This window comes from Amblyraja radiata, chromosome 28, assembly GCF_010909765.2.
Source record: "Amblyraja radiata isolate CabotCenter1 chromosome 28, sAmbRad1.1.pri, whole genome shotgun sequence".
NCBI classification, from domain to species: domain Eukaryota; kingdom Metazoa; phylum Chordata; class Chondrichthyes; order Rajiformes; family Rajidae; genus Amblyraja; species Amblyraja radiata.
Window position 1 is genome coordinate 14033553 of NC_045983.1, and position 10196 is coordinate 14043748.

The 10196-nt window shown below is 53.5% G+C and overlaps 1 protein-coding gene across 2 annotated transcripts in view; it reads left to right on the top strand.

Moving 5' to 3' along the window:
- Positions 1–808: 808 nt before the first annotated feature.
- Positions 809–10196, top strand: part of LOC116988865 (solute carrier family 13 member 5-like) — a 23595-nt gene continuing 14207 nt past the window's right edge. The window contains exons 1-6 of one of the 2 annotated variants that reach the window (XM_033045856.1): positions 809–932; positions 4146–4274; positions 5473–5609; positions 7100–7314; positions 8727–8934; positions 10058–10180. In XM_033045856.1, the coding sequence (XP_032901747.1) occupies positions 831–932; positions 4146–4274; positions 5473–5609; positions 7100–7314; positions 8727–8934; positions 10058–10180 (914 nt within the window). In that variant the 5' untranslated portion in view covers positions 809–830. The remainder of the gene's footprint in view (positions 933–4145; positions 4275–5472; positions 5610–7099; positions 7315–8726; positions 8935–10057; positions 10181–10196) is intronic. The other variant, XM_033045857.1, reaches the window with a different exon arrangement.

Consider the following 10196-nt stretch of genomic DNA (forward strand, 5'->3'; position numbering starts at 1 on the left):
GAAACTTCCCTGCACCCTCTACAGCACAACCTCCGCCTTCTTGGCTTGCACAGACGGAAACCACACATATTTCTCCAGCTGGGGCCAGTCCAAGGGTTTACAAAGTTGGAATACAACTGCCTTGCATTAGTTTAGTAGTATATTCCCAGCTGTGCCTGTATAATGGGTTTAAATGTCATTTAACGTGGCCTTTCAGGGGAGGAGAGGAGAGGGAAACGGGGATTAAAGAGGAGGGTGGAGAAGGAGAAGGGGTGGGGAATGGGGAATAGGAGAGGGAGAGGAGGCAGATGAGGAGAGGGAGGGAGGGAGAAGAGGCGGGAGGGGAGGAGGGAGTAAGATGAGGGGCAGATGGCTGGGAGTCGGGTTGGAGAGGCGGGGTTCGGGCTGTCGAGGGATATCCCGCCCACGGCCGGTTCATTTCAGCGGTGTCTCGGCACGGAGTGGGCTGCTCTGTCGGCGAGGAGAGGGGCTGAGCCGCGGGAGGTGGGGGTGGGCTGGGGCGAGAGGGGTGAGCCGGGGGGAGCGACTGTTACCGGGGGGAGGGGAGGGGGTGTGAGCCGGGGGGAGAGGCTTGTTCCCGGGGGGGGGGGGAGGGGGTGAGCCGGGGATAGGGGGAGAGAGGGGGTGGTGAGACGGGTCGGGCGACTGTTCCCGGGGAGAGGAGGGTTAAGCCGGCGGGAGAGGGGTGGAGACGGAGAGAGAGACTGTTCCCGGGGTAGTGAGCCGGGGGGGGGGGGGGGGGGGGGGAGTGAGCCGGGGGGGAGGTGATCCGGGGGGGGGGGCTGTTCCCGGGAGGAGGGGGGGAGCCGGGGCTGACCCGTTGTGGGGAGATGCTGGCGTGCCTGAGGTCGCTGCGGGAGTTCCGCGACCCTCTCGCTCTCACTCTGCCCGTCATGATGCTGCTGCCGCTGCCCCTCGTCCTGAGGTGCCAGGTAAGCACTCGACCCCAGTGACCCCTGTCCTGACCTCCTAGTGACCCTTGTCCTGACCTCCTAGTGACCCTTGTCCTGACCCCCCCAGTGTCACCTGTCCTGACCCCCCCAGTGACCCCTGTCCTGACCCCCCTGTAACCCCTGTCCTGACCCCCCAGTGACCCTTGTCCTGACCCCCTCAGTGACCATTGTCCTGACCCCCTCAGTGACCCCTGTCCTGACCCCCCAGTGACCCCTGTCCTGACCCCCCCAGTGACCCCTGTCCTGACCCCCCCAATGACCCCTGTCCTGACCCCCCTCCGTGATCCTTGTCCTGACCCCCCCAGCGATCCTTGTCCTGACTCCCCCAGTGACCCCTGTCCTGGCCCGCAATTACCCCCTTCCGCGGCTCCATTGCTTGAAAGGTTCCGCGCGAATAGTTTTGCGAAACTTTACCGAATCTTGTCTCACATTTGCAGAGGGGGGGGGGTGGTCTGGGGGTCACTCGCCTGGTGAAGGGCACCAGTGATGCAGATATTGCCCCTGGACTCCAGTGGTGTCGCCCCTCCTCGCTGTTTGGGACCGGGGACGGGGGATGGACTGGGGGGGGGGGGGGGGGGGGGGGGTCTGCTTTCTTGTTCGTCGCTTCAATATGTGTGGTCCTGGAGAAGTGGTTGGTGATATTGACTCCTAGGAATATAAATGTTGGTCTGTCTCAATCTGGGACATATTTCCCCTGGCCAGGCAAATTATCCCACAACTTATTTCACTTTTTCTGAATCACAGTAAAACGGGCTTTGGCCTGATTTAAACCATTCCCTCTTATTTTCTCACGAAACACAAAGTGCTGGAAGAACTCAGGCAGCATCGGTGAAGGGCAATGACAAGTTATCTTTCTTCAGTCTGATGACGGGTCCCGTTCTGAAACGTTGTCTGTCCATTTCCCTCCCCAGACGCTGCCTGACCCACTGGGCTCCATCAGCGCTGGGTATTTGGCTGAAGATTCCAGCATCTGCAATCTCATGTGTCTTCAACTAAAGGCACAAGTCAGGAGTTTGATAGAATATTCTCCAGTTGCCTGAAGGAAAAAACAACAGTGCATTTAGTTGCCCCAGATACTCGTAAAGCTCATCAGTTCATATGTCATAGGAGCAGAATTAGGCCATTCGGCCAATCAAGTTTATTCCACCATGCAATCGTGGCTGACCTATCTTTCCCTCTCAATCCCATTCTCCTGCCTTCGCCCCATAACACCAGACCCCCATTCTAATCAAGTATCTGTCATCTCCACCTTGAAAATATCCATTGACTTGGTCTCCACAGCTGGCTGTGGCAATGAAACGGGTCTAAAGACATTCCTCCTCGTCTCCTTTCGAAAGGTATGTCCTTTAATTCTGCGGCTATGACCTCTGGTCCTAGAATCTCCCACTATTGGAAACATCCTCTCCACATCCACTCTATCCATGCCCTTCACCATTCGGTAAGTTTCAACGAGGGGGCCCCTCATCCTTCTAAACTCCAGCGAATACAGGCCCAGTGCCGTCAAACGCTCATCATATGTTAACCCACTCATTCATGGGGTCATTGTCGTAAACCTCCTCTGGACCCTCTTCAACGCCAGCACATCCTTCCTCAGATATGGGGCGCAAAATTGCTCACCATATTCCAAATGCGGCCTTACCAGCGCCTTCTAGAGCCTCAGCATGACATCCCTGTTTTTATCTTCTCGTCCTTTTAAAATAAATGCTAGCATTGCATTTGCCTTCCTTACTACCGATTTGACTTACAAATTAACCTTTTGGGAATCCTGTACCAGCACTCCCAAGTCCCTTTGCCTTTCCGATTTCTGAATTATTTCCCCATTTTAAAATAGTCTACGCCTTTATTCCTACTACCAAAATGTATGACTCCACACTTTGCTATGCTCTATTCCATTTGCCACTTATTTGCCCACTCTCCCAACCTAGTGAAGTCCTTCTGCAGAGTGCCTGCTTTCTCTACACTACCTGCACCTCCACTTATCTTCATATCATCTGACTATGTGACTTTACTGGCTTTATCTTGCACTAAACGTTATTCAACCTCTTCCCTTCATCATGCCTCTATACTCTGTGGATGGCTCGATTGTAATCATGTACTCTCTTTTCGATGACTGTTTAACACGCAACAAATGTTTTCACTGTACCTCGGTACATGCGACAATAAACTCAACTCAACTAAACCCAACTCAAATCAACTCACCATTTCCAGGTTCCCCTCCATTCCCACTAGTTCGCCATCACCGTTCGTTCATCATCATTGGGTCTAAATCCTAGAGTATCCTCCCCAACAGCAGACGAGCACCCCTTCACTGGAAGGACTCCAGCGGTTCAAGATGGCAGCTCTCCAGCATCTCCTCAAGGGGCTAACTAGGGATGTGCAATAAACGCTGGCCTTACCAGCAACATTGGGATCTCATAAATAATATTTAACCCACCCGATGGCCTTCTCCTTCGCATTCCCCGGCTGGTTGTCGCCCGTTTCTATTCCCGCTCGGCAAGTGTCCATGAGATGGAGAGGGCAGGAGGGATTGACCTGAAGGATGTTGATGCTCCTGCAAGATATCAGGGGCGCGTTCGGGTAATTTCACTGTCAGTCCAGCCTGGCGATCATGCGCACATGTACTAAGAGTGGAATTAGGCCATTCGGCCCACTAATCTATTCCGCCATTCAATCATGGCTGATCTATCATTCCCTCTCAACCCTATTCCCCTGCCTTCTTCCCCATAACCCCTGCCACACGTACAAATCAAGAACCTAGCAAATTTCTACCTTAAAAATATCCATTGACCTCCACAGCCATCTCTGGCAATGAATCCCGCAGATTCACCACCCTTTGACTAATTAAATTCCTTCTCATATCCTTTCTAAAGCTAAGTCCTTTTATTCGGAGGCTGTGGCCTCTGGTCCTAGGCTCTCCTCTCCACGTTCACTGCATTCAGGCCTTTCACTATGGGAAATGACACATCGAACAAAGCCCAAACTCCGTCCCCGGCTTTCATGGGAACTTGCTTGGCTTCCATTGACCTTTCGAACCTTTAGTCATTTGGTTTCATTTGCCTTATCAACACTTCCCTGCAAGGATGTGTCTGCTGTCGCCGTCACCTTCTGGTGGAACTCGGAAAAAGGGAGGAGGGAGCAGAAATTCCCATCCAGGCTGTGCTTTTCCCACTGCCTTCCTCTCCTTTCCTACAGGAAGCCTACTGTGGATTCATCGTGCTCCTGATGGCCGTGTACTGGTGCACCGAGGTCATCCCTCTAGCCATCACTGCCATCCTTCCCGTTCTCCTCTTCCCTATGTTCGGAATCATGACGTCTAAAGAAGTAAGGTTGTTTCTCATCTCACTTGACCAGAACCCACAAATAGAACTGTCATGTGATCAGTACATTTCCTCATCTCAGAGTGTATTAGTTTAGTTTTGCTAAGAGATACAGCGTGGAAACAGCCCCTCGGCCCACCGAGTCCATGCCGACCAGCGATGCCCTGTACATTAGTTCTATCCTATACACCAGGGACAATTTACAGAAGCCATTGAACCAACAAACCAATACATCTTTGGAGTGTGGGAGGAAACCGGAGCACCCGGAGGAAACCCACGCCGTCACGTGGAGAACGTACAAACTCCATAAAGACATCATCCATAGTCAGGTTCAAACCCAGGTCTCTGGCGCTGTGAGGCTGCAACTCTACCGAAGCGACACTCTACACGTCACTGTACCGTCCAGTAGAGCGCTGGGGTGGACCTTGTCTGAATCAGGTCAGAGAGAAGGTGAGCTGGGCTTTCGTGATTGGAGCCTGGCTCAACCTGTTCATACAGTGATTACTGGTTCACAACCCAGCAGAGGAGTCTTCCTGACATGGTGACCAACATCAGTCTACCACTCTGTGTGTGGAGATCACCAGCAACAGTGGGAATGCCTGCTCTCGGCACTAATAGTCCCCGGCTGTCTGTACAACAGGCAGCAACACCCACAGACCACCACTGACTAAATAACAGACAGTACTTTCCTTTTCCGTAACAATGAGTTTTTATAACATATTTACAGTGTTTACAATAATGTTTACATTGATCAAAACCACTATTCGTGCAGTTTGAAAACACCAGCTTTCAGATTACAACATTGTCAGACCTCAATTCCCCACGGCAACCAGTGTTCACGGAAGGACTGCAGGGTTCCCTTGGACACTGCGTGCTCCCTCTCCAGGGACATGCGGACATGGACGTAGGCCTGAAAGAGGGGCAGGCAGTCTGATCGGGCAGAACCCTCGACTGCCCGCTGCCATGACAATGTTATACCTGCTAACACCTGTTATACAGACATTGGTGGGGTGGTCTGTGAACGGCCCTGTAACAGGTGACTCTGCACACACCCACTGCTATCTGTGAGACAGGTAACTGCACACACCACTCTCGATGCCAATGGACATCTCTGTCCACAGAGCCACCGTGGCAGTGTAGAGCTGTCCTGTCCGCGGGTGCGGGTAGAACCAAGCTCATTCCGCCTGTGTCTCTCGTTACAGGTGTGCAAGCAGTACATGAAAGACACCAACATGCTCTTCCTCGGCGGGTTAATGGTGGCAGTGGCCGTGGAGACCTGCAACCTCCACAAGCGCATCGCACTGCGGGCCCTCCTCTTTGTTGGCGTCCGGCCCGCTCTGTAAGACTCTGACCGCTTGGTTGTAAGGGGGCGTCAGTGTTCCCCGCATCGCACGTGTAGTAAATGTCCCAGCACATACAATGCTCAAGAGAATTTAATTTTAATTGTCATATTCACCAGGAACGAAACTACAAAATTCTCACCTGCTGCAGCTTTAGGGCCTCTTTCAGATAATAACATCAGTAAATATACAATAAACAACAATACAATAAATGATCAGCTCTACTAGGAAATCAGACTATAATGGTGCAAAGTAAAAGTATATAGTGCAACTAAAACAAAGTCCATGTTAGGTCAGTGCTGAGGTAGGTTGTGGTCACTGTTGGACAATAACCTAATATTTGCTGAGAAGAAGCTGCTCTTGAACCTGGTGGTCACGGTTCTCAGACTCCTGTACCTTCTCCCCGATGGTAGCAGCGAGATGAGAGCATGGCCAGGGTGATGTGGGTCTTTGAAGATATTGGTTGCCTATTTGAGGCACTGCCTCCTGCAGATTCCTTCGATGGTCAGGAGGTCAGAACCTGTGATGGGCCAGGAAATGTCCACCAGTCTTCATGGTTACCGCTGTGGAGCTGGTGAAAGTGGAAATCTAAAATTGAATGCTGACTCAGCAGGCCAGGCCGTGTCTGTGGAGCAAGAACCAGAGTTAATGTTTCAGATCAGAAACCTTTTGTTGAGGTCGGTAGGTTAATTGGCCTCTGCAAATTGTCCTTAGTGGAGATGTGTGGTAGAATCAGGGCGGAGATGATGGGGGTGTGGGGCGAATATACATAGATCGTAGAACAGCACAGCATGGGCACATGGTCCATTTCCCTCCATCCCCTGCGTATCCGTGTGCCTATCTGAAAGCCACAATCGTACTGCCTCCTTCTCCTCCCCTGGCAGCACGTTCCAGGCTCCCTCCACTCTCTGTTCATCTCCTGTACACCGAACTCCTTTCACCTTTGCACACTCTCCCTGTGACTGCGTGGGTTTCCACCGGGTGTTTCGGTTTTCTCCCACATCCCAAAGACGTGCAGGTTTGTAGATTAATTGGCCTCTGTAAAATTGCTCCTCGTGTGTAGGGAGTGGATGAGGAAGTGGGATAACATCGAATTAGTGTGAATAGGTTTAGTTTTCCCCCCGTTAGCTTAGACTAGAGACACAGCGAGGAAACTGACCCTTTTGCTCACTGAGTCCACATCGACCAGCGATCCCCGCACACTAACATTATCCTTCACATCGATGGTTAGCATGGATTCGGTGGACCGAAGGCCCTATTTCCATGATGCCTCTGAACCAGACCATTTCCTTGCCTGTTGTGATGCAGGTTCTTGAAGCTGAAACATTAAACGTGTCTCTCTCCACAGATGCTGTCTGACCCGCTGAGTGTTTCCAGCAGACTCCTGCGTTGATTCCCGGAAGGGTGGATTGATGTAGTGAGAAGGGGTGAACGTGTCTGCGGGAGGGTTGCCTTCATGAACCCACCTTGTCATCTGTGTCCTGCCCAGGTTGATGATGGGCTTCATGGGCGTGACGGCGTTCCTCTCCATGTGGATCAGTAACACGGCCACCACCGCCATGATGGTGCCCATCGCCCAGGCCGTGCTGGACCAGCTCAGCACCACCGCGCCACAGCCGGGAGCTCCAGAGCCGGGACACGGACAGACCGCCAGAGGCCAGGAACTGGAGGAGAAGGATGCCACAGTTGAAGGGATTCAACCAGGTGGGTGGCACCTCCCTGTGGGGAATGAGGAACTCAGTGTGATATGTGAGAAGTGAGGACCTCTCTGTGATGTGTGGGAAACAAGGGGGGGGGGGGGGCTTCCTGTGGGGTATATGGGGAATGTGGATCGCCATGTGAGGTCGAAGGGTATGTGGGGAATTAGGGCCTTGGTGTGGGGTATGTGAGGAGTGAGGAACTCTCTGTGGGGTATGTGGACCACAGGTTCTCCTGCCAGACACCGCCATCCACTCTCGGTTCAGAGGCTTGGGTCCTCCCCGCCCAGAGCAGATGATCCTGGATCTTCTGACCACATGATGGGCTTGGTCAGTGGGTCCGCAGATGCTGGGCTCCCCTGTCCCACCATGCCTGGACCACTACCCAGCCCCTCCTCAGCTGAGGGTGGGTTATGAGCTGCGTAGGAAGGAACTGCAGGTGCTTGTTTAAACCGAAGATAGACACAAAAAGCCGAAGTAACTCAGCGGGACAGACAGCATCTCTGAAGAGTAGGAATGGGTGACGTTTTGGGTCGAGACCCTTCTTCAGACTTCTATTCTGAGGAAGGTTCTCGACCTGAAACGTCATCCATTCCTTCTCTCCAGAGATGCTGCCTGTTCAGCCTTTGTTACTTAGACGACTGAGCCCCGCCGGCCCAAACAACCGCACCGCAGACCGGAACGCGCCTCGTTCGGCCCGACTCGCCCCACAGGGGAACGCGGTGAAGCCGGGCGGCGAGGCCTGCCTGGGCCAAAGGAACCTCAGCGGCGGTGGCGATGGGAGCCTCGGCGGTGGCAGCGGGAGCTTCGACGTAGAAGGCGATGGGGCCACGGCGGCAGCGTGAGCTTCTGCTGCAACAGGAGCCTCGGCGGTGGTGGGGCCTCGGCGGGCGGCAGCGAGAACCTCGCGATCGACCCGTGATCAGCGGTCGATGAGCGTGGGGCGGGGGGGGGGGGGGGAGACTATGGGGGCCGACATGGGGGGACCGAAATAAGGGATGGTGGGAGAACAAGAGGGGGAGGTGAGAGGGTTTGATTGCAGATATGTATGTAGAGTAAGTGACAAAGGCTGGAGATGGGGACTTGGAGTCGCCATCTGAACATGTGAGCAAACACAGCTGAGGACAATACAACTGCTTGTTATGTCAGCATGGAGGGCATAGCTTTCAGGTGAGAGGGCAAACTTTAAAGAAAATGCGCGGGGCAAGTTTTCCACTGAGAGTTGTGGGTGCCTGGAATGTTCTGCTGGGGGTGGTGGTGGAGGCAGATACAATGCAGGGATATGGATGATGTGCAGACCGATGAGATTAGTCTAACGTGGCATCATGTTTCGCATGGACACTGTGGGCTGAAGGGCCTGTTCCTGTTCTATGTTGTGTGTTGCTACCTGATCTGGTGTCTTGTACCTCCTTGCTGTAGCTCTGATCTCTCCGGTGATGCAGACTCAGGACGCTAACGTGGAGCGGGAGATGGAGGTGTCCGCGGTCCCGCACAGCGATGAGCAGAGAGAGCAGCAGCGGCTACGGAAGATGCTCTCTCTGGCCGTCTGCTACTCTGCCAGTATCGGGGGCACGGCTACTCTCACCGGCACCGGCCCCAACCTGGTGCTGAAGGGGCAGTTCAGCCAGTGAGTGATCCCCCCCCCCCCCCCCCCGTCACCCCGAGCCGCCCTCAGTCACAGGCCCTTTGGCCCAACTCGTCCCTGCTGACCAACTTACCCCATCGCTGCTAGTCCCAGCTGCCTGTGTTTGGCCCTTATCCCTCTAAACCTTTGTTATCCATGAACCTGTCCAAATGCTTTTTTAATAATGTCATAGTACCTGCCACAACTATCTCCTCTGGCAGATCGTTCCACATACACATCTCCCTCAGTGTTAAAAGGTTTCCCCTCAGGTTCCCATTTACTCTTTCCCCCACCGTAAACCTGTGTCCTCTGGTTTATAATTCCCCAATGCTGGGTAAAAGACTCTGTGCATTCACACTATCTATTAACCTATACACCTCTATACGTTCACCCCTTAGCCTCATGCGTTTTAAGGAATTAAGTCCCAGTCTGCCCAACCTCCCCCTATAACTCAGGCCCCTGGGTCCTTGTCGCATCCTTGTGAATCTTCTCTGCACTCTTTCCAGTTTAATGACATCTTTCCTACAACAGGGTGGCCAAAACTGAACGCAATGTTCCAAGTGCGGCCTCACCAATATCTTGTACAGCTGTAACGTAATGTCCCAGCTTCTATACTCAATGTCCTGACTGATGAAGGTCAGCGTGCGAAAAGGCCTTCCTCACCATCTTTCCTACCAGTGACACCATTTTCAGGTTGCCTCGGTCATATCTCAAACTCTCCTGTCGCCAGTCCACTCCCACAATGACCGCGTCATCTTGTCTAATCAGTAGCAGAGGGAGAGCACTCCTCTCTCTCCCCTCCTCTCTCTCCACCCTGCCTTTCTCCCATCTCTCTCTCCGTCCCTCTCCTCCCCCTCCCTCTCATCTCTTTCCCTCCCTCCCCTCTCCCTCCCCTCTCCCCTCCCCACTCCTCTCTCCCTCACCTCTCTCCTTCCTCTCCCCTTCTCTGTCAGCCCGTCTCGCTCTCTCCCTCCCTCCCCCCTCCTCCCTCCCCCCTCTCCCCCACCTTTCTCCATCCCCCCTCTCTCTCCCTCCCCCCCTTCTCTCTCCTGTCTCCCATCTCTGCCACAGAGGGGGTGATGGAACTCGATGATTCCCTCCTGACTGGATGCTTGTGGTTTTGAAGGATCTTCCCCGACAATGGAGATGTGATCAACTTTGCCTCCTGGTTTGGCTTTTCCTTCCCGAACATGCTGATCATGCTGACCTGCTGCTGGCTCTGGCTGCACCTGCTGTTCCTGGGAGTGAAGTGAGTGACACCACGG